Source organism: Phaenicophaeus curvirostris, chromosome 1 (assembly GCF_032191515.1).
Source record: "Phaenicophaeus curvirostris isolate KB17595 chromosome 1, BPBGC_Pcur_1.0, whole genome shotgun sequence".
NCBI lineage: Eukaryota > Metazoa > Chordata > Aves > Cuculiformes > Cuculidae > Phaenicophaeus > Phaenicophaeus curvirostris.
Genome location: NC_091392.1, coordinates 79,431,228 through 79,456,375, shown reverse-complemented (window position 1 = coordinate 79,456,375; position 25,148 = coordinate 79,431,228). Strand labels below are relative to the sequence as shown.

Sequence of the window (25,148 nt, the reverse complement as noted above, 5' to 3'; positions counted from 1 at the left end):
ACAAAATGGGATCCTTTTAGAGCAATTGCCCTTGACTAGCAGTTTATAATTAACTCAAGACATACAGAGCTGTTACCAATCTGCTTATTCTGAATTGACTGGTAAAAATCTTAGAATCATAGAATAGTTAGGGTTAGAAGGTACCTTAAAGATCATCCAGTTCCAACCCCCCTGTGATGGGCAGCGACACCTCCCACCAGACGAGGCTGCCCAAGGCCCCATCCAACCTGGCCTTGAACACCTCCAGGGATGGGGCAGCCACAACTTCCCTGGGCAACCTGTGCCAGTGCCTCACCACTCTCACAGTAAAGAAATTCCTCCTTATGTCTCGTCTAAATCTGTCCCTCTCCAATTTGAAGCCATTGCCCCTAGTCCTATCACTACATGCCTTTAAAGTAAATCTCAATACTACAGGAAATAATTGCCACATTTGCCCTAAAATTCAAAGCAAGTTCAGCACGTCAATCTGTTACTAAGTCAAAACTGTTCCTACCTAAATCATCAGCTGTTATTATCTTGTTCATTCCAGGTGAAAACAAACAATATTTTGTGAGAGTGTTCCCTTCCTATTTCAAATACTTATTTGCCAATTGTTGAATGTGAAGATATTTTAGGTAGGGTAATAATTAGAGGAAAAATCTAAATTCCAACTGTTAAAAAAATAGATCTTCAAATCATGGAATTTGAACAGTGACATCTTATAAGATCAAAACACCCTCATAATAAAATACCCTCCCAGAAATGCTGCAAACCTATTCATCAGAGTTATTAAAATACTTTAATTCATAGGGTCTTCAACCACGTCCTTCAAATCTCAATTGGTATGTATATTCACTATTAATGCTACGTTCTCACTTTCTCATATTGTTTATTCAGAATTTGCATTATGAAATATTTAAAATACTTTTAGGTTCTTCTTAAATTTATTTTAATAATAAAGAAGTTCCTGAGGTTTTGCTCCTACAAATAAAACATGACAATCCAATTTTTTAAGATTCAAATTATTAGCTCTAGAAGACACGGCATCATTAGAATTCTATACCCCCAACAGCAGCCAAAAAATTGTACATGACAAGAAAACAAAGATACAACTTTAAGTTGACAATACTCTCAGTGAGAGACCTAAAGACTTTCTTTACTGATGACACTTTGAAAGCACATTTGAATATGTCCTGTAGTTGTTGAAGCTTAGGACAACCTTGATTCTCCTCTGGCATCAGGCCATGATTTTTCTTGGAAAAAAAATAGATCAGTGACAGTGAGAACCACACTGACAGACATAATGAGATGTACAGCTCTACTGTATGTCTTTCCTTTCTCTCCACTAAAGAAGGTGTGTGCAAAAGCATGAAAAGCTCACTCTTAGGCACACCTTGTACTTAAAGCTTAACTGACCCACTCTCCTCACAAAACACATTCCATGGAGCAGACTGTTGCTCTTCAAGAGATGTGCAATGAATCCCTGGAAGGCAGAGAAGGGAGAGTTCACTGCTAGTGCCAAGATTGCCAAATACAATGGTCAGGGTCAGTACATCACATTATGAACTGGTTGCAGATTCTACCAACCTCAAAGAGAAATATGGATAAGTGACTTGACTTATACAAATCACAACAGGTAAGTATTTTCTTACCCCACCAGCCCCATCACAAGGCTTTGGTTCCATCCATGCTTCTTCAAGCCACATTACTGAGGACTGAGACAGAAATTTATCTTTGCTATATGTGAAAGTGACATGGCTCAGCTCTCAATCTCAATGCCATTAATCTCACGATTTATCAGAGCAAACATTTTCATTTATATATAAAGCAGCAGGGGAAAAAACAACTCCCATGATACTGTCTTGACTTCCAACTAAACTTTTTTCTCTTAACTGAAAAGAAAAAAAAATTCAGCAATATTATTTACCCTGGAATAGTTTGTTCAGTTGCAAAAGTAACTTAGATGAGATGACTTAAACCGAAGAGAGCCATTCCACAAAAATCCTTTCATTTTTTTCATGACTAAGACATTGGTTCCTTTGGAGAGTCTCACAGGAAAAAAAGCCACATTTTAGCATTTGAGATGGGACACATCTGCACTACTACAGGGAGGACATGCAAAGATAAGATGTCCTATCTCCCTGCAGCATAGTTTCTTCAGATGGCTGGCAGAGAAGCTAACAAAACAAATGTTGGAAAAAAATTTCTGACAACTCCACCTTATGTAAAAAAGAATTGCATGACCCAGTCACAGTAGCATCTAACTGAAGGGAGAGAGAGAAGACTGTAGATGTGTGACTGCACACATGAAATGGAAACACTAAGGTACATTCAGTGCTCGAATAGGGAGATATTGAGATGAAGGAGGTAGGAGGTCTCCTTAGCAAGATTTATTCTGAATTAAACTGTTTGAAATATAAAAACAGCAAACTTGCTCAAATTAAACTTATTTGCAGAAAGTGCTACTGACACAGACTTGACGGACCCTAACCTAAACTGCTGTGCTCTTCATTTATAAGAGGTTCAAGAAGTATTTTACCTCAGGCTGCTTCCACTCCAGATAATCCATGTCCAAGTTTGGTGAAAATTAATGTATTTATTTAACTAGCACAAAATATCTTTACTCCTTTAAGGGGACTTAAACAGAAGATAGCAAATAACATAAGTTGAGGATCTTTACCAGGTAAACTAATTCCTTATAAAAGCCTCTACTATCTTATCAAAGTAGATCTCTATCAGCTAAAACTGAGGTCATTCATTTGACATTTGAATAGGCCTACTGTTTTATGAATACAATTTTATCAGTGCAACTGCAGAACTTCCAGAGATACTGTTTCTTAAAATCTTACTTAACAGTGATATTTTACTATGCTAAGGTAAGTTTGCTTGTATTCTTGCACATACTTTCTGCACCCCAGGCTGCCTAAACTCATCCTCATAAACTTTAAGCTGCCCTGTGTACACCAAAGTCTAGTGCATGCTCTCTCTTTTTTACAAATTTATAGAAACATCAGCCAATCTGAGTCTTTCAAATAAACAGCAAGAGAAACTTCTAGATTTCTACCTAGGGCTGCCGGCACACACTTGCTTAACAATGGCTCACTCAGCACAAACTAATCTAGGATAGATTCAGGTCAACCTGACCTGAAATGGCTCTTAAAATTGAGTTAGTACAACCAGGTCTAGAGTATCCCATTGCCATGGTCTGATTCACCCCATTAAAAATCCACTAGCAACAAATACTGGCTTTATGCTGCTTAAGATTTTTTTTTTTTTTTTGAAAACTGGAATCATGTTCTGAGAACTCAGCATAACATAATACTTAAAGGAACACAAACGTACTCAAAGGGTCAGAATCCAGTTGCAGTTTACGTAGCCACGAGGCAAATTCAGGACCAGGTTGTGTGCAAGTCAGAATTCCTGGAATTAGTTATCAGAACTGTATAACAGATGTTTGCCCCATAATTCACATTCAAATATGAAAAAATATTCTTCTACAGAGGAGTTTCCAAGTCCACACCAACTACACACAGCTCTCTTGTTGGTGAGACCACATGCTACAGACCACAGTAAGAATGAAAAAAAGGAAACCCAGGGAGGTTTTTTCTTTGACAGTGGATTGCCACTGCTGGAAGATGTTTAGCATCAATTAAAGAAATAATACATCATTTTAAAAGCCATCAGTGCTGCTTTATATTTCCAAGCTGGCTGCTTTTCTGCTGTGTTGGGCAGTGCTGTATGTTTTCATAACGAGACAGGAGGGCGCTGTGGGAGTCTCACCCACATTAATGGCAGGAAAAGCGAGAGTACTGCCTAACAGAGGGGCAAAGCAGAGAAGGGGGTGTCCAAGGTGTTCATCAACCCTTTCACCCTACTCCCTCTATGGACCCTACCCCAGAGGAATTTCCATAGAAATTACTGCCAAGGCAGTACATTCACTGCAAATTTCTCTGCAGGAGAACACTAAGGAGGATCTTTTCACAGACACACATTTACTCACTTACTGTTTCAAAAGAGGTTAATTTAAATATAAATGTTCCCCAGCAAGCATCCAGGATTTATATTAAAAATTTTGCCAACATCTCTTGTAAAGAAGGAATGTATTGCTGACACAAAACATTGCTTAAATGCATGTTATTTTTCCACATATCTCCCACTGAGTGGCTTTTTAACAATTTCTAGAGTTTTATCCAGTCCAATTCAGTGATTCTTTTAGCTTTACATAACAGGAAAGTCAGCTGAAAAGCAGCTCACTATGAAAGTCCAACGCCCTAATTCTGCAAGAAAGACTAAGAATTTTAAGCAAAACCACTCATAGGTAAAAGCTTTTCACATCCTCAAAGTTTTATCATAATCCAATGTGATATTCCATTAAAAAAGTAACAAGGTAAAATTGTTTCATCTGCTGTAGTCAAGCAATGCTAAAGAGATAAGAATTTGGCCCAATTTTAATCAATACAAATAAGCAGTCTTACTCACTTAGAAATTTATTAACTCTGATCAATAGATTTCATGCAACAGCTGCACAAAATCAATGAACAACATAACCTATACAGAACATCGCAAATGTTTGCTCATTAGGAAATTACCGTTGCTTCCTCTTTTCTTTCCAAAAAGATAAAATTATTGCAAAAGATTGTTTAGCCAAGTATTTCAATGCGTAAGGTGCACTAGTTGTATGTACATAGCAGATTACGGGACACTCCAAATTGAAAGGCAATCAGTTCCAGATGTTTTCCACTAATTAAATTTAGCCCAAGCAAGGTTAAATAAATGACAAGCAGCTGCTTTTTTTTTTTTTGCAATAGTAATGGGAAATACTTCTAGAGTTCTCACTGCTTCTAACTGGCAGACATACAGTGCAGTACCTATTTTCCAATGTTTTCATGATTAAAAGTGTCTGGGGACAGTTTTACCTCCAGCCTGCAAGACATTGTGCAGATCATAACTAACAGGAAGTGGCTCAAAAATAGAAATACCTCTTTGGAATGCCTCAGTTATGCACATCCCCAAGACAGTCACTTTCATTGTATTTTCTGCTTTCTGCTGGAGTAAGTAAAAAAAGATAGGAAAAAGTGTCACTAGATCAGATTATAGCTCAGTGCAATACCAGCATCACCCTAACAACTCATCACTCCGTTTCAAAAAGGACAGTAAAGTGCATTGATTTCAGATGCCACATTTGTAAGAACAGTAGAAAGAATATGACAGCCAGGAACAGATGCAGGAGGTATAAGTTCATAATTACCCAGGTGTGAAGATTCGCAACGTAATGGCAAATATGACCACTTAAAATGTGGGTATTACCTAGGTAGCCCTCTCTGAAGGGTTGTTGAATCTTTACTTTCAAAAAAGAGATTGACTTAAATGCATCAGTTTTTACCATGTAAAAAGGTTGAAACAAAGCTTTATTTCCTAGATTTCTCTCCTTCCATTTACACTCAGACATGCAATGTTTTTTTATATAACTCGTAGGATTAAACCAACAAAAAGGTGTAAAAGTCCCTTGTGTGTATTTTTCATCACAGGACTTATTCCTGGTGGTGCATGGAAGCCCTTTTCAAAGCACAAGAGTGAAAGCAATGATTTCCGTGGATCTGTGGGGCAGTGCAAATCTGGAAAGAACACCATGCATTCCTGTATATCAAAACTATTTTCTAAGCATCTTTTATGAGACTGCAAAAGCACATGCTATGTAGAGAGACATGTCAAGCAAACTAAAATTGTTTAAGAGTTGGCTAACATCTAGGCTTCTGAATGGAAAGCAAAACCAAAAAAGAAAAATTAATTTTTTCTCCACCATTTTTAAATAAGTGGCACTGTCACATATATATGCACAGACGCATGCACCAAGGAATGGGAGTTTATTTTACTTCTAATTCTGGAATCTTTTCCGCCTTCCCAGCTGACTTGCAGTGTAAAATATTTAAAATGCATACTTTTCAAGCCATATTAAGCCCTATATTCAAGATGAAAAGTAGATATACTAGCACTTATTCCTCTTTTTAAGTAGAATTAGTAAAAAAGCTTTTTCTCTTTTAACATGGTGCCCTGATCTCCCACAATAACATTCTGTCATTCTCATCAGAAAGAACAACTTCTTGTGGCTAAGAGGTAGCTTTACATTCTGGATTAAATCATATATTATTTTCCCCATAGAGCATTCAATACATTTACTGAAAAAAATAAGCTTCTCTTCTTGCAAAAGCTGGCATTCCTAATTACCTCTTCACCTTGTTTATGCTAAAAATAAACAAACAAGTAGGCTTATGTTTAATACTGCATTGACTAAGAGCATTCTTCACTTCTGTAATGCTGTGTCAGTCTAAAACCACTTCATAAACAATTAAGACTCACAATATCTCTGTAACAGAGAAAAGACATTCATTTAACAGATGACGCAACTGAAGCACAGTAAGTTAATTGTCCACCCAAGGCCACTTAGCAAATCAGTAACAGAGCTAGGAACATAATCCAGGAACCCTGACTCATGCAACACTCCTCCTCAACAGGAGACAAGCTTTTTATATATGGCTTCAATACCAAAACAAGATTTCCCTTGCAGTATAACAGTGTTCTGCTCTGTGCTGGAGTTTTGTCATTTTCTACCACTTTTGTTTTAAAAGTCTCTACCTGCCTGTGCCACTTCTTTTGTGGAAAAGAGTTAGAGGCAAAAGCTGATGATCCTTCTTTCCAAAATCATACACAAGCATGCATACACCCACAAAAAAAAAATTTAAAAATGCCTTTCTTCAAAATATAAGTACCTACTTCTCACCAAAGGTGAGAAGGCTCTGAGATGGCTTAAAAAGGCCCTTCCTTTCATACAGTCAGTAGTGAACACTAATTGAGATCTTCACAACACTAATTTCTCTGCTGTAACTACTAACCCAAGTCCTGGTTGGCTGTTCCTCCCCCCCTGCCCCTTTCCATTTTCTCATTCATTGGGTCACATGGAGATATACCTTGCATTTTGAAATTAAATTATTGCTGTTTGGAGTTTGGTCTTTGGCATGTTAGCCCACATATTCTGTGTTACGGGCTGCACTGGAGTAAAACTTACTACCCCACCGAAGTATTAAAAAAAAAAAAAAAGAGATGATACTCTCAAGCAGCACTGGTGAAAAAAAAAAACCAAAAAAACCCCACCAATAAATTGTATAGCACATGTTCATTTTTGTTTTTAAAGTCAAATTTCACAGACTGTTTCCCCCAGATACTCCTACTTATATATTAGTTTCTCACTCTCTGCTGCACAATCTGCATTATAATATTAAAGTTACAGACTAATTAGAACAGAATTAGAAAATCATGCCAAGCCCTCTGTAAAAAAGGGAAACCTTAAATCCCAAAGCACATATTATTTTTTCCCACCCTATCTCAAAGGTTGCCCTGACTTCCCAAAAATAATCTGATCATATAACCTCCAGAAGGTCGTCTACTGCAGTGCTGTGTTCTGCTTAAAAAGGCTCTGCCTACAAAAGCTCATTTGAGTGCAATGCATCCCCCAGTGCTATGCAGTGAGAGAGCTATCTTTTCCCTACTGTAGCATTATGTACCATAAACAACTGGTTAATAGACCAGACATCATGTCAGGCAGCTGCCTTTGTACTCAATATCAAGTGTGGAGGTAGATCACTGCAGTGAATTAGCGAGATACAAGATCAGCGGTGGAACATCAGACAGGAGCCAAATTCATGAGCGTTGCTACCCCTGTGGGAGGCTCACAGGCTGTCTCCCAAGTACTCTCAGCCACTTCTAAGTTGATAACAACCACATACTAAATAAAAATTCCACTCTAGTCCACGATCTGACCTACTGATAGGCTTATTCATTAGCACCAAGTCTCTCTAAATAGATTTCTCAGCTGAGCAGGGAACAACTGGCAACTATTTTGTTAACGCTCATATTCCTACAAGTTTTCATCCCTATTACAGTAGCCTACACTAATTTTCTAATCCACATCCTGTGTTTACACACATGTAAAGACAAGACAGCAACAAGTGACTAAAGTCAGTAAACTCTTCCGCCTCTGCTATAATACACTTTGCCACACGACAGAAAAACACCACACATGATCTGAAGTGATTGCTCTTGAACAATTCATCTTAACTTCTACTAGTTTTCTTCCTACTCTGTTTTTTTGCAAGTAGTTTGACCACTCCAACATTCATCTAGGAAATGGAAATTCCTCCTTCCTTTCCTTTCAAACCATTGTGTACCATTTCATAGACTCATGCATCTCACTAGTCTATCAGTCCTCTTAGTGGCTCTCAGGCTGTTTCCGATCGCTCCCTAACTCCTCAGCCATTTACTTTGCAAGCCCGACTTCAGCGTTTCTTTCCTAGCCCTTTCTCTCCTGTTCTGACTTGATTTGCTGCTCACTGAGCCATTGACCAAATAAGTAACACAAATGTAGTACCAATTTTGGCAAATACAATGTTAATTTCCAATGAAAAGAGCCTCAGCTATTTCCCAACCCCCTTACTTTCTTTATACTTCACGTTTAACAACTGGGCCAACATTCCATTCTGCATAGATTTTCATCTCAAGTTCAGGCCATTAAGAAAATCACAATTTACCCAGATTGTTGCTATCTTTCCTATATTTTGGAAAAGTTCCAGTTTGGGATATTCATGTGAATTCACTAAGGAGCTCCTATGTCTTCTGAAATCTCCTGTTGTTCCACATCAGCACTGCTAGTAACTGGGTCTGAGGTTTGTATCGAGTTTGCAAGGCCTAAAGAACAAGGCTTATCAGGTTTGCTCTGTTCAAACTTGTTTTCATTTGACATTCAGTGGTATAGCTGCTCCAGCAATTTTTCTAATTGACCAAGTGTCTATATCTAACTTGGTTTACTTCGCTTATCTTTGGGTTGTACTACTACGGTCTCATATCTATAGTAGTAACAGCAGTTATTCCAGTAAAATAAGATATTTACAACCAAATAATGACATCATTTATTGAAATACAGGCTGGGTAGAATATCAGAGATGTTGATAAGTAGAAACATAGGATGCAGTGCATAGGAGTACAGGCATGAGATAAGAGATGGGGCATAAGCTTGGCACTATAGACCCCACAGCAATGAAGAAAACTGGTTTTAAGTGTTAACACAGAAATATTATCTCATATATATAAAGGGGAATGTATATGGTAAATTCGGATGAAAACTGGAGCTGCACACAGATGAAGAAATATTTTAAAGTGTGTCAGGAAATATTTATAAGTGACCCTACATGTCTCCCAGGAAAAGCAGGAGAAACCGCCACCTTGGACATAATATTTCTTCTTGTGAAGGACACTATTTCAACAACTTATTGTAATGCTTACCCTTCTCCCCTTACAGCAAATTAAACCTTAGGACCCAGAGGAGCAGTGGAAAGATGAACGTAAAGGCTAGGAAAATAGGCAGATGTTAAGAAGCTTGTGTTTCTGTATTAATTGTATTTTTACTATTATTGAAACTTTTTACATATAAAAAAAAATTGTATTTCAAATTTTTTTCCAACAATTAGATATGTACTAACAGTGACTAGATTTCAACATTTCTGTTATCCTAGCACTAAATTCTAGTTGAAGTTCCACTTGCCTAGAAAACTGAGCATAACACTTATTCTTGCTTCCTACCGTGTCCTATTTATTAACTCTTGAGTTTCGATTCTTGGTCTAATAACTATTTCACTTCTCCCCAAGGCTGGCTAAGTCTATCATTTTACAGTTATTCTTCAACATGTGTTTTGTATTTTTGACCAAACCTCTAGCAGTACAACTCAAAGGTAGAACAGTTTCTCACTTCCATGCATCACCTTTTGCACCAAAGCTTCTGAAGACCTATCTGAATAGGTTTTTACAACTTCTTCCTCCAGACACAGATGTTGGAGGCAAAACCCATGAGGGCCTTTCCTGTGAGAAGATTCTAATGTTTGCTTAAACATGACAAAAGGAAAAATTACGTCCTGTCTTCATCATCAACAGTTAGATTCTCCCTTGGCACCTCTATGACAAGGGTCTTGAAATTTAGTTCCTTCCTTATCTTGGCCAGAGGCTTACACAGCAAGACTATCACTATGCAGATTCTGGATCTGAGAGCAAAAGTTATTAAGATCACAACAGTGAAACAGCTTAGCAAAAACCACACCAGTTTGTCAGGTCTATTTAATGTAATTTTTAAAATGTGTGTCTTTGTTTTATTACTAGGCAACAAGTTGATTCATAAATGTAATTTCTTTACTTCTCAAATTCTCTACATTTTTAAGGTATTAAGAGTTATCTAAAATATTAATTTTTGGCAACAAAACATCCTGTTCTAGGGTATGCCCACCTCTGAAATGGATAATTATATTTTTTCCCCACTGCAGTGCTGATGGGATCTTTTCTTCCCAGGTCCTTGCCCAAAACCACCATTACATTACACTTTGATCATGCAATATAAACCACAGAATTGACTGAATATTCTTGCTCAGTACAGACAGGCCCAAAACAGCAAGGACTGAAAACTTTCTAGTAAAGGGATACAAGTAGGTTTCCACAATTACTCACAGGGAAGTACCATTACCATAGAATCATAGAATAACCAGGTTGGAAGAGACCCACCGGATCATCGAGTCCAACCACTCCTATCCAACACTAAACCATGCCCCTCAGCACCTCATCCACCCATGCCTTAAACACCTCCAGGGAAGGTGACTCAACCACCTCCCTGGGCAGCCTGTTCCAGTGCCCAATGACCCTTTCCGTGAAAAACTTTTTCCTAATGTCGAGTCTAAATCTCCCCTGGCGGAGCTTGAGGCCATTCCCTCTTGTGCTGTCCCCAGTCACTGGGGAGAAGAGGCCAACACTCTCCTCTCTACAACCTCCCTTCAGGTAGTTATAAAGAGCAATGAGGTCTCCCCTCAGCCTCCTCTTCTCCAGGCTAAACAACCCCAGCTCTCTCAGCCGTTCCTCATAAGGCCTGTTCTCCAGCCCCTTCACCAGCTTTGTTGCTCTTCTCTGGACTCGCTCCAGAGCCTCAACATCCTTCTTGTGGTGAGGGGCCCAGAACTGAACACAGGATTCGAGGAGCGGTCTCACCAGTGCCGAGTACAGAGGGAGAATAACCTCCCTGGACCTGCTGGTCATGCCGTTTCTGATCCAAGCCAAGATGCCATTGGCCTTCTTGAACACCTGGGCACACTGCTGGCCCATGTTCAGTCGGCTGTCAACCAACACCCCCAGGTCCCTCTCCTCCAGGCAGCTTTCTAGACAGACTTCTCCTAGTCTGTAGCACTGCATAGGGTTGTTGTGCCCCAAGCGAAGGACCCACCATTTGGCCTTGTCATTTGACTCTGCCCAGCAGTCCAGCCTGTCCAGATCCCTTTGCAGAGCCTCCCTACCCTCCATCAGATCAACACTTCCACCCAGCTTAGTATTGTCTGCAAACTTGCTAAGGGTGCACTCAATGCCTTCATCCAGGTCATTGATAAAGACATTGAACTGGGCTGGACTGAGCCCTGGGGAACCCCACTTGTAACTGGCCTCCTGCTGGATTTAATGCCATTTACCACCACTCTCTGGGCCCGGCCATTCAACCAGTTTTCCACCCAGGAGAGTGTGCGCCTGTCCAGTCCAGAGGCTGACAGTTTCTCAAGCAGAATGCTGTGAGAAACTGTGTCAAAGGCTTCACCAAAGTCCAGGAAGACCACATCCACAGCCTTTCCCTCATCCAGCAGCCTAGTCACTTTGTCATAGAAGGCAATCAGGTTAGTTTGGATTAGTACCTAATGTCCTGAATTAACTGACAAAATTAGAAGTTTAACAGTCCTATGCTGAATATAGATTCCTACTGCAAAACCACCAGCATCTGCTAAACTTACCTTAAGAGCATGAGATTTTTCAGGAGTGTGGTACCTGGATACCTTCTCTGCTAATACAGAGCACATCTTTATATTTATGCTTTTCTGACTTACTGACAGTTATGCAGACCATTGAAAGCTTTGGTGTTTGCTTTATTCTGTTAATGTTAGCCACATGTTTTTTCTCACCTTTCACTCAGCTTGTCAGCACTGGAATCTATGAATCGACTTAAAATGTTTTCTTCTCTATATGTACTGCAGATTGTAATCCATCTGCACTGCAGAGGGAAAGCAGCCCATTTTCCCCAATGATAATGCAACCAGTTTTCAGGAACAATCAACCAATTACTCGATAGATGAATTCCTGCAATGTCAGTCTCCAAACTAGCATTAGAGATAGAATAAATCAACTTTAATATTAATTACATATTTTACATAAGAGGGCTTACAAAGGTATTCTAGGGGTCAGTGATAAATACAGGTATCTACCAACCTGGAGAAAAGTTACTCTAGTGCAGTTTTTCTTTAAATATGGGGGGAGGCAGAAAGAAGTATTTCAGCATGCAAGAAACTCCAGAAATGAAATAGAAAAGCATACTGATGAATAGGGAATTTTGGTTTTACCCCAGCAGAGATTTATCACTGCGAGTCTTGTGACTTTGACAAATTTGGCAGTAATGAGTTGTGTATACAACCTACAATAACTGACAAAGAATAATATATTCCATCTGCTGCAGATGTCCCAGGAGACTGACCTTCAAGGTCCAAAAACTTTCACATTTTTATAATTTTTTCCTCTCCAATGAAAAGCATTATGAAACAACTATTCAGTTCATTTTCAGAAGAATAAATTGCCACAAATAGCTGTTATTTAACAATGAAACTCAAGTTCATGTAAAAGCATTCAGTTACATTGAAGCGTTACTTGTTTTTCTTCTATTTGTATCAGTCTTCATGACCTGTCGCCCACTCTTGCTATCCTGAAGAACTACAGTCTTGATAGTTAAGTGCCTTCTTTTAATCTTACAAGAACATTAAAGATGCCAAAGAGTTTATACATGTCTTGTCAGCCCTATAACAGACCTGGCTATAGGGGAATGTGTACGCAATTGTTGACAGAAGTACAAGTAACTAGACATTTCAAGGTAATAGCCATAATTGTTTTCCATAAACCCCGATGAGGATGAAATCACCAAGGTTTTTAAATCATTACACGAAACAAACTATACACCCTAGTATAAAAGAGTTCCTCAGTCGAAGCAATAGATATCCATGAAAATAATACACCGCACCAGGTTACCTTCAGCACTGCAGTTATTTTCCAGAATTGTTTTTATTCTATTCACATTCGCTTTAGCTGTTCCTTTTTAATTTCTTTCTAAATAGCTTCCTCATTTTGAGATGGCTGTTTTCAAACAAGGAAACTATTACTGTAGAAGACTTTTGGCCTTTCCAATCCTGCAAGGATGGTCAAGTTCCTAGGGTTACAGAGCACTACATTAGTCACACAAGCTGATGCAGGGTGCAGAAGTAAGGAACTGTTTCCTATTACATTACCAAGTGTTTGTTTCAAGATTCCATCATTTATGACATGCACAGATTCAGTTTCTACATAATGCAGTCTCCAATGCTTGTTTCTTATTACACCAACAGGTACGTCATAAACCTTAATAATGAGCATATCTATAGGCTTTATAAGGCTTTCCGTTTCTCAAACCTTCTTTATATAGCAGAAGAAAGAATTTTTGCCTAGCTTTGAAAGATATATCTCCTAAGCAAGTTTTGAGTAAACCTAGAGGATGCTGGGTGGATATGAATACGTGAAGAAGATATCCTAAGAAAAACCTTATTTTCATAAGAAAAGGTGTGCTCACACAATGAAGTTGCTGAATTAAGGAAAACCTCTCCTTTATCAAGGAAAGATTATCTTAATTTCAGTCTATTTCTGCTCAGGACAAGGAATTCTCCAAGTGGGACTGTTATTCTCTCATCTGTGCATGCCAGACATTTGTTTCAGGACTCCTTAGATCCTCTCTCACATTTGACTGGAGCAGCAGAATAGCAGAGCTGTTTTAAAGCAATACCTCTGTTCCTTCTGGATCAGGCCTATAAATGTGATCTAATTTAACCTCGAAGTTTGCCATCACCTGTGAAATATCCAGTCCAAACAACCAATGAGTAAAATATTCTACTATAGCAACACTGAAATAGGAGCTGGTATGGCCCTTTTCAATTACCTTTAATTATTTTCTCTGTCTGTTCTACTTTAAGCTTTATAAGAGAGGAAAAAAAATACCCCCATTTACAGACTTGAAGCCTAGTACTTCCACTTCCCAAGAATAGAAGTCTATTAATTCTGGCAAGAAGAACCTCACTGAATGAAATCAAGTATAAACATTTGAGAGGTGTCAAGAGTGTCCAGTCAATTGAGCAACTGAGTTGGTCAACTACATTCCTGGAAGGTTTGCAACAGAAGGAATAAATCAGAAAACCAAATGAAGTGTGACTTATCCCTGACACTGCTAGTCAAAATGTGAAAGAAAATGAAAAATAGATAAAAGTGAATCGTTGAGGAAGTAATACACACGGTTGTCTTTGAGAACAAGAATAAATTAGATCAGCTACAATAAAAGAGTAATGAAAAAAGCATTTTCTGAAAAAGTTGTAAAAATTCATTCATTTTCCTCTGTAACCAGGCTGTCAGGCAGAAGGTGATATAGGCTTGTCTTTTTGATCTTCTTCCTCTGATGCACAGAACTCTGTTCAGACTAACTATGAACATTTAAGAAACATAGCCTTTGTGAATAAATGTGCATTGGCAGTTATGAATACAGGTGACATTGTCCTCAGCATCTTAATCTTCAGTACTGTTAGAACAACACTTTGCTGCTTTTATCTGTAAACAGCTGATACCACAATACCAAAACACACACAAAATCAGTTATTACACAGTCAGCAAGGGAAGTTCACAGCTCAAATAAACTTGCCGAGAATGAACATGCTGTTCGGTTAAGAGACATCTTGTTAAAGCAGGAACTTTAAATCACATACTTCATTCTCTTTCGCAGAACTGTGAAAGCACTGGAAATATCAAAGAAAAATTTAAATACCACCATTGCCAAAAAGCATTCTGACCTCAAAGTGAAGAGAAGCAAGACTGATATGAGACTGTAAAAGGAAGGAAGAACATGAGGGGTAATGAAAATCTCTGAGTGGAAGAAAAACCTCTCCCTCCCACAATGGCAGTTCATGGCTATCAGTTATGCAAAGCAGAGGCTTGAAGGGCTTTCTGAACCCATGTCTCAGTCAGATGCTCCTACCCCTTACAGATCCCTCTATATGCCACAGATCTTAGCTCTCTGCTATCGCACACCTGACTGACTGCTCTGGCATGGATGACATGGGTTGCATTGACAATACAGTCTAGCACCTCTCTAAAGTCATAGAAATCCAGTGAAAGTCCTAGCTTTGATTGTGTTCAATACAGAAGACACTACATATTCCCTCTGGGGACAAAATATTTTAAGTACTTTTTATTAAAGAAATCATCTTGTCAAAACTGCAGCCATACTGTCTCTGGGCTGAAATTATGTGTCAGCTTCAATGTCACATAAGAATAGCAATTTTATACATAGTTGATGCTCAGATTTATCAAAGATAGATGAAAACCTAACCCATAGCATCATGTAACGTCACTTTGACGACAGCAAACGTCTTTGGACACCTCTCTTGGCAAGGCTTTGCATGCCCCTAGGTACGGAACATGGCTTCCTCACAGTCTGAGGAGTGATCTGCCCGCAAGCTGAAGATTTAGCAGATATAGAACTACCAAAATTTTCTCCAACCCCATCAGACAGAAGTGACCTCCACAAAGGCGGAAAAATAAGTTTCAGAAAAACCTCAGTTTATAGTAAGCAATACCATTTCACACCCACATTCCCACTACAAATTTACTTAAAAAAAAAAAAGACTCCTAAAAACAAAGCAGTATCTTAGCTCAGCAGTGAATTTCAGCCAGTTTTCAGGCTGAAATGTATCAGCCAGTAAAAGAAGCACAGTATTTTAAACACAGAAAGACAAAACTCACTTATCAAAACCTCTTTGCTGACATAGGCGTTAAGTAGCTGTTCTAATCACTACTTCTTTGCACAATGTTTAAGAGGGTGCTGTAAAAAATAAACTATTTTTCCTGTTTTATTTTTCGTCCTTCAGGCTCCATGTGAGGTAAAGTTTAAAGGTAGAGTATATCTGAGGAAGGATAATTATAAAAACAGAATTAACAATACACCCAAAATCTTAATTGTGTTAACTGTGGTAATCAATCCAATCTCTTTGGTATTCACACGACATGAATCCAAAGACTTTCTTTCACTTGTACCCCCCGATTTTGTTATGCAGTTGTCATTGGTTTGAGGCATCTTGATTTAGTGATTAGTTTAAAATAATTTTTTCATAGAAATTTTACCTTTATCAGTACAATTCACTAACATTGTCTCTTAAAAAATGCTATAACTGTATGTAAGTGAAAGTAAATTACCTCCTGGTTCACCAATGTAGAAAGACACATTTTTTTTGTCATCTTGTTCATCAATGTGATCGTAAGTGATCTGTGGAATAGACAAGGTATTCTCTCCTGGGTTTATTACAGGTGCAGAACCATTACCACAGCCTAGTTTCCCTTTTCTTTTGTGTCTTCTAGCCTGTTATAGTAGAAAACCAGAAAAATACACATGAACTTCAGTATAGAGAAAACTACTTTTTTTTTGTTCCTTTAAAGAATGAAATTGCAATACAATTAAAGTGTTACATTTGTTGTTACCATTTAATGTGTAACTGGTAAGCAAAACCCAAGTCTTAATTAAAATTTCCAAACTGAGTCCAGAACTCAAAGTACCCAAAATACTAATCATTTGAGTATACAGTAGCTTGGCTGTAATATCTTTCTAAATCTCTAACTAAACATAACCATAGATTTTGAATTATAAAAAGGCTACACAGTGTCTTGCTTAACTAAATTTTAAAAAAATATTCATCTTTTACCAAAAATACTTTATTAGGCACACCAGGAGAAGATAAATTCTTCCTTCTGCCTCTAAAGTTGAAGTTATTCTGATTTTAGGAGTCTAAGTGGCAAAAGTTTGTACACAAGAACAAAAAATGAAGGTTTAAATTCAAGTGGTTCCAAGCAAGGTTGCTCTTCATCTGCTTATGTGACTAGAAGTGACCAACATAACAGCTACTTATATATTGACTACATGGCCTGTGGTTTCTGCCTTCAAGATGCTGCCACCACCTAGCTGTATAAATACTGCTTATCATAACATGGTGTTCATTTCCATTCTTCATAACTACCTACCTTTTGGCTCAAGTCCTACTTGGTTCTACTACTCACACACCTCAAAATAGAAGTGAGAGGCATACTTCAACTTGCCTGATGTTCCAGTAACCTTCAGACAAGGAACCAAAATCTAGAGCTACTCCACTAAATCATGGAGAGTACTCTGGCCTCCAATGTGACCACTAAGCAATTACAGATAAGCATCATCAAAGAGAACAATCATTCACACATATCAACACAAACAGCTGCAGGCTCAATACATTCACAAATGGCACAATGCTACTTGGTCCAAGTCAACTAACTATTTTATTAGAGTCTGCATTCAGACCTTTAGAATTCATTCTTCTGTTGAGCTCTGCAGTATTTAAACAAAAACTTGCTCAATATTAATCAAACAAGACAAAATAAAAATGATAGAAATTAGCATTTACTGTGGACAGTGGATGTACTATCATGTGTTAAAATGTTTCTAAGCATAAAGATAATCCATAAAGATTATGGACTCTCATCCTAGGAAAATAAACTAGGAACTCTCTGGAGAACAAAATGCTACAGCGTACACAAAATTATCAGTATACATGTAAGTCTTTAAAATAAGAGGCTAGGTAGAGAAATAAAGAACTGGTCTCCTTTGATAAGAGAAAAGGATCCATTAGTAAAAGATCAAAGAACCATTACTGTATCCTTGAATTAGCATCAGCAGTTCACAGGGAAGTTTTGGTTTAATATATTAAGGAAACCCCACCCACAAGAGAAAATAGAAGAAATATACTGAAGTACTCAATGCTAAAAACTGTATATTATTTCCAGTTTTCCCCACCATGGACTGCTTGCTGTTCAGCAACACAAACTACCCAGCCTTACTTCATCGTAAACCCTTTCCTCCTTGTTCTTCTTCCTCTAGTTATGAAGAGGCTAGATTCATGGTAAAGTTACACTGCTCAGTACTGAGTGGATTGCACTAATAGCACACTAAAACATGCAAATGCACACAGATGGTCCTGATACAGCTTTCTGCATGTGCTGTGGGAACATTGTACTGCAATTATCTGCTGGGCAACAGCTATCAGTGGAATTTCACTGCCTAAAACCAGGTCAATAGCCATCTTAGAAACCCTGCGTAAGATCAGCCACAGACCCGGTCCTTTCCACTAGAGATGCTGAAGGACAGGCAAGCTTGCCAATGAGACTGCATAACTACATTTAGGCAATCCCACCTGTTTAGACAAACGCTTTCATTTTACTGGAGCCACAGCTTGGGTATTTGCCTATATATTTTTTTTTATTTTCACTTTTTTACACACAGTCCCAAATAAAAGTACCATGTAGAGAAATGCTTTAGCAAGACAAGCACATCTACTGTCAGTCCCATGTTGAATGTGAACAGAAATTTTTAAAATAGCTTTCTCCTTCCTTGATGGGAAAGTGTCATCATTGACTTACACTACCTTTTCAGAAGGAGAATTCAAAGGGGATAAAATAATGGAGAATGAACCCCTGTCAGACCACAAGGGCAAATTTAAATTCTCCTGTCCCTGAGGAATATTTTAAGTAAAATTACACTAATAGTGCTGTGTCATGAGGAAAACAATCAAATGTCCCAAGACAAATGGCCTACAGCTTTCCAAATGCTTTGGATACTTCATAAGGACTTTGGAAATTTACCCTAATTAGATTAAAAGCAAGAACAGAACACAGCTCTGCCAACTCACTCTCACCTGTTTTCTCAAACTAGGGCTAGATGGCGCTGGCGGTTTTTTTGGATTAAGCACCGGTGATGTAACGTAGATCTTCCATGTTGCAGTAGAACTGCAAGATTTCTCTGCTGCATAGCACCGCCACAGAGTCTATAATAAAAACCCCAAAACAATAATTTCAGTGAATAAGTAGTCACAGTTGTTCTGCAGGACAGGTACATCAGATTTTGCTGCAAACCAAAATGATAGAAAAATCTTCAAACAATGTAAACATGCTGCAAAGTGTTCTGACTGCAATCGCTGTGCTATATCACATAACACCATACCTAGTAAATCACACTTTTCCCTGTATATAACTGTGGCAACTGTAATTTGCACCGGGAAACAGAGTAAGCACACAGTGATTGTAAGGACGCTCCATGTAGCATTCTCCCAGGGAGCTGGAATCTTAACACTGCCCACAGTAAGCAAAACAAGACAACCCCGCTAAAACTGAACCCCCCATAAACCTCACATAATGCTGCTGCTTCCCTTTTTCTGCAGCGTGTCACACTTCATTATTTGTGCATCATGCTATCACGTTCTTCACACAAAATTCTTTATACAGAATGCTGTACCAGGACATTTCTCTGAACAGAGGTGCATGTATATGCATGTATACACAAGTTATAGATTTATAATAAAGCCTCGTAATGGTGATTCTTAGTACTTGTAACTACTAGGCTATGTTCCCCATTCAATACTCTAAGCATTTTACTGTTAGGGGCCTTACTTGAATTAAAGACGCTGCAGCTGGGATTTGTCTATTGAAATGCTTCTGACGTTGCTTCTGCTGTACTTTCAGGGCAAAACCAGACCCCAGAATACCCTATATAAAAGCAGAGTTACCCATCAGATTTTAATATGGCTTTGCATATCTAAACCTAATATTTAGCATATAAAACAAACATTTCATAAAAGACTATCCTCATTTTGTAAAAGACTATCCTAGAAAAAGATAATCTCTGAATTTTCAAATGTCCAGAGTGACATAAATAAATTTATTCCAACAAATAAATCTGAAATTTAGCATGTTGACATTAGCATCATGTAACTTCAATAAAGAGCATGCATTTACTACTGTGAGCTAGATGTAACATTAGTAAGTGACATTCACAGAGTCTGTCACATTCCAAAAGCAACCCTCCATAATGGTGGTAGAAGCGGATGCCAATGTCACACAACTGATCTACAGCTGTTCTCTGCAGTTGTTCTTAACTCCTTGTCCCCCACCCTCCCCAAAAAAAACCCAAACCACAACAACAAACAAACAAAAAAAAAGGCTCTCGCAATTAAACCAGCAACCATTTTTTCTGGGCAAACTGTGCAAAGAAGCCAAAGATATACTTTATAATTTCAGTATTTTCATTAAAACTGATAGTTACTGAAGAGACAGTTTTCTAACTGTTTTGATGTTCTCTTTATTTAAGGATCAAAAAAACCCAAAGAAGCTTTATAGCACAGGAAAGCACATGCAGTTCCTAGACCTCCGCTTCATGATAGCATTCAGTAGCATTCCTCTCCATGCAGGGCCTCAAATTCTTATGTTATCAAAAAATAGCAGAAATGAAGGAAGTTTCACCTCTAGCAAGCTGATAAAAAAGCCCTCTCCATTTTCCTCACAGAAGAGCTTCAGTTCTTTGAGTAGTGCAAGTTATTTTTACTTCTCTTCTAAGCCCTACACCTAAAACCTAAAATTATTGCAGTAAAAATACAGCAGTTTCACTCCTGTCTGTGCACAGGCACACAAATTGACACTTGAGGATATGTGTGTGCGTGTGTGTTCTGAAGTAGCATCCAACCCCACTACTTCCTACCAAAGCCATCAATTTCAAGACACCTAATTGCAAACCCAAATCAGACAGACACTTAAAAAAAAAGTGAACCAGTCTTACTTACCGCTGGTAGAGCAAAGAAAGATATAGCAAATACTGAAAAACAGGAAGCTACTGTCTTCCCAATCCACGTCTGGGGAACTTTATCGCCATAACCAATTGTTGTGACCGTTACCTAGGTCAGAAACAAACATCTGATTCACTGTAATGCAGTACCAGCTTTTCCTCCAAAACATGGAAAAACAAAGAAAAAAACCAAAAAAACAGTAAATAGAGTTGAACTAGAGACCAGCTTTCTTCCAGCATAGCACTGAGCTTGACTTGAGGCCCTGGGTGTGAGTAGAAGACACGGGTGATGCTGATTAAGGTTATAAGTCCAATTAGCACCCTCAGGGCCCTGATAACAGCTTCCCCTCTCAGCAAGGCATGTCCTTATACAGTTCTAGGATCAATATCTCTGTGGGGATCTCAGTAGCTTTTTCGACGGCACCACAGAGCCAGAATAGGGGCAGCAAACAAGAAAGGATCATTGCATAAACAACTCAGGACTTGAGGAGGGCAGGCCCCCCTGAAAAGCCATAGAGGTAAGGAGGGCTTGAGTGGGACAGAGGTTTTGGGCTGCTCCTGATGAGCCCCAGCAGGCTCATCAGTGGGGATCTGAGTCCCGGTGAAGGCTGGTCCATCAGAACTGTTAGTGAAGTAACAATAGCCAGCTGCTCCCCAACAGAAGGTGATCGCAAGGTCAGATCCCAAGGGAAGCCAGGGGGATCCCACAGCTGGCCAGACAGGGGCCTCACAACCCTGATTTCCACCCCACAGCGGGATAGACTTACAGGCAGTGGCCATCTCCAACAAGTGTCTGAATATCAAGGTGCTAAGTCAAGCATAGAAGTCAGTACATAGGCTGAGCTCCATATCACCAGATTATAGGTGAGATGGAGAACAGCACTACTTGAGCACAGATCAGGCAGGGAAAAAGTATCCAAGGCTGAACCTAAATAGAGAATCCACCCCCCTCCCCCCACCTCCACACCCCCCCTCGGCTTTGGGTGTTGGGGATGGCCCCAAGGGTGGCTGGCCAGAGCCATTAAGTGCTTTTTAGCATACTCAGAGACTTGGCACTGCCTTAAGATGGTATGACAAAGATGACTTGCACTCCTGAGAAGTGGAAAGCTGCTGGAGAAGAAATGAAGAATTCTGTCACCAATACCAGTCACTGGGGAAAGTTTTAAATAGAAAAAATGTACTTTTGTTTGGGAGTACCAGCCCTACATCCAGTCCCACACTGTTCACTTTGCCTTGAATGGTAGCAGAAATACAGCCAAAATAGACTTAAAAGAGTATGTAAATTTACACTGACTACAAAAGAGGAAGTGGAAATAGGGCCTTTTATGGGAAAAGTTGCTGACAAATAGGCTTCTCAGAAAAATTTATCAGCATTAAAAGCATGGGAAGAATATATTTCCTCCTACACTAAGAGCAGTTCTACAAAGAGCTGGAAGGAAGGTTTCCAGGTTTCCAAAATGACCAACTACTATTAAAATGAGTTTTTCCTATTTAAAAAAAATAATAATAATTTTTTGTTTATTCATTATTAATACCTCACTGGATGAAGTCAACTTTGCAGTACCTATATCCTACAATGACTATTGTTATTTTGAACTGCAAACTGCTCTCAGCAGGAGCCCTGTCTTGCAGGGTGTTTGTCCAGATTTAATGTGGCTGGCCCACAAAGTGACTTGGGTGCTGTGTACTACCAGCAGTAGAAACAGATGGGTTTGCCAGCCCCCAAAATTAAATCAGACCCCCCAAAATTCAACTTTGAAATGCAGTAAGTGTTAGTGGGAAGTGGAGAAAGTTAAAGCAGAGTTTCTTTAACACCACTTCAGCTCCTCAGTGCACCCAGATGACCCCTTAAAGTCTTGGATTTTTCCTTCCTTTTCCTCTTTCTTTTCTTATGAAAGGCTTCTTGGTATTTTGTGAGATATTTTTTTCTTTTTGAGTTCTCGAGCACTCAGGATTTAAAAACAAACTGAAGTAATGTTGAGCTGCCTTAGCGTTACTATGGAAGACAGCATGAAAGCTGTAACCACAGAAAAGATTATTTTCCATCTCTACAGCAGTCATTTGGCTGGCAGATTCCTGCAGGTGCCTGAATATTTCTCAGAAAGCTTTTACCTTAAGAGTGTTCCTTCTTGGTAATCTAATGTTTACATTGAAGTATGTGGAAAGGATTACAAGTAATTACAAATAATGTAATTTTCTGGCTTCCTTAAACACAACCAGAATCTTTTTCTATTTGTATATCCAAAAGTTATTGGTTATCTGCTCAAAGAATGTTTAATAACTAGGTTTTTGAAAATTACACTTCCTTCTTTATACAGATTTACTATGTCACATTCCTGCTGGTATGCACATGCTGTAACACAAACACTGAAAACATATATGTAGACTTCAAAAAAGACAGAACTCTAATTCTAATTTAGAACAAGTCAACTCACATGCTTTAAGATAGGCAGGTGTCTTGAAGTTTAAAGAGTAGGAACTGCACACCTCAAAAAACATTAAATATAAAGGGGTTCGAGTTGCTATGTCTGGCACGGAAATATACTACTGGAAATTCTGAGCAATTGATCCCAAGTACTTCTGCCAGATAACATCAACTTACTGGAGCAACTATTTAACTCATGTTCAATGGTACAGAATAATCCATTTTGAAGCAAAAGCAATAAGTTTTACCGACAGCAAGAGATCAGTATGGAAGCCTACTACATGCCCTTATTCTTTCCTCAAGGAAAAGATACCCAGAAAGGACAGAAAACTGTTGTGACATGGGTTGCAGTTCTGGCAGACTGACTGCTCTTGGATATTCTTTTGCATGTATTCTAACATGCTATATCTCCTGAAAATTGCTTCATGTAAAATACCACAAGCCTTTGATACACCTTTGCAGTTTAATCTGTGCGGCTGCCCAATCTGGGTGAAACAACCTTGCAGTTAACTGGAGTGGGTGAATGTAGTTAGCAATTAATTCCAACTCTCATTGATTCTTTATCTTCCCTTTTCTTCATATTTAAACCTTTCAGGTCATTTGTATCAAGTTGAGCAAGCTTGCACTTTCTACTTAAAGGAAAATGTTGCCCACAATCCACTCTGTGGTTTTTGTCAGACACATAATACTTTCAAATAATTGCTATGAAGATTTTTTCCTAGGGTTCAGTTTTGAAAGGCAAAAGTGAAATCAAGTTTCACTCCTCAGTAACTCCACATCTGTGTTTCTATATTACAGAAGATTTGAAAAGAAAAAGAAACCAATTCACTTTGTCCTTTGTCACTGTTCCCAGCTGTGAACTGCACCTGCACCGTGACTCACTAATGCTGAAGAGGCCTAGACGTCTGGAAAGCTTAAACAATTTCAACAGTGTTCTTCATGTGCCTCACACAGCTAGAGAAAGACAAAGCTGATTTTATCTTGCTATTACACAAAACAAGTCAAGTTTTGGAAAACAACAACAAAACCCTTTGAATACTTTACACTTCAAAATATAGATACCAAGTCATCTATCTCAACAAGTTAAAGAACATTTTAAACTTATATGTTGGTCTTCAAAACTAAAGTCCTTTTAAATTCCTTAAGTCCAAGATATTAATCAAATAATGCCTGTATAAAAACATCCTGAATTTTTTTGTCCTTACTTTTTTACTCTTTATGCAAATCAAGGCCCTAGCTTCTAGCATATAAAAATATGTTGTAATCCATATCCAAACATTCAATGAAACTCATAAAGCAAGCTCTGGATAATTAGAGCTAAAAAATATAAAAAAGAAGAAACAGTAGAGAAAGTACACTGGCCTCACATGGAAATTCTATTACATGCAGGAATAACACACGCATGAATACACATGGACAGAACTGGATGCTAAAAACCATAGCTAGTTCTCAGACTTATTGCTGAAAATCTTTTTTTTGTTTGTTTGTTTTTTACTGGTCCTTCTTCCCTGAAGTTTGAGGAAGTGTTCTCCTTCCCTCCCATTCAGGTCTGAATTTGGGCATTTCTGAATTTGGGCATTTCTAGCCTTTTGCCGCCACAGGCCTAAGAGTTACTTTATGAAACACCGAAGATATTGTGCAGCAAAACCATGAATCACCATCTTTTAATAACTTCAAATTACATTAACACATCCTTTCTAACAAACTATATGCTTTCCATTTCTTTCATTGGTGTCATTCTAATTCCCATGGTACTACAAGCCTCTCAGGAACATCATTATACTTGAAAAATTTATGAAATATTTCTCACAGACTTAGTTGCACTAGTACAAGCTTTTGTAGGAGGCCCTAACGCTACTGAATTCCTACAAGAAGCCCTATTTTTAATAAGGTGTACTTCACAGACTATTCAAGCCAGACCCTTAGTTAAAAGAG

The 25,148-nt window shown here is 38.5% G+C and overlaps 1 protein-coding gene across 2 annotated transcripts in view; it reads right to left on the bottom strand.

Moving 5' to 3' along the window:
- The window catches only part of LOC138724210 (potassium voltage-gated channel subfamily KQT member 1-like), a 490,232-nt gene that overhangs the window by 412,568 nt on the left and 52,516 nt on the right, over positions 1-25,148 (bottom strand). For both annotated transcript variants that reach the window (XM_069864071.1, XM_069864079.1), the window contains exons 8-11: positions 20,787-20,897; positions 19,621-19,716; positions 18,870-18,998; positions 16,351-16,513 (exon numbers count right to left, since the gene is read on the bottom strand). In XM_069864071.1, coding sequence (XP_069720172.1) covers positions 16,351-16,513; positions 18,870-18,998; positions 19,621-19,716; positions 20,787-20,897 — 499 coding nt within the window. The remainder of the gene's footprint in view (positions 1-16,350; positions 16,514-18,869; positions 18,999-19,620; positions 19,717-20,786; positions 20,898-25,148) is intronic.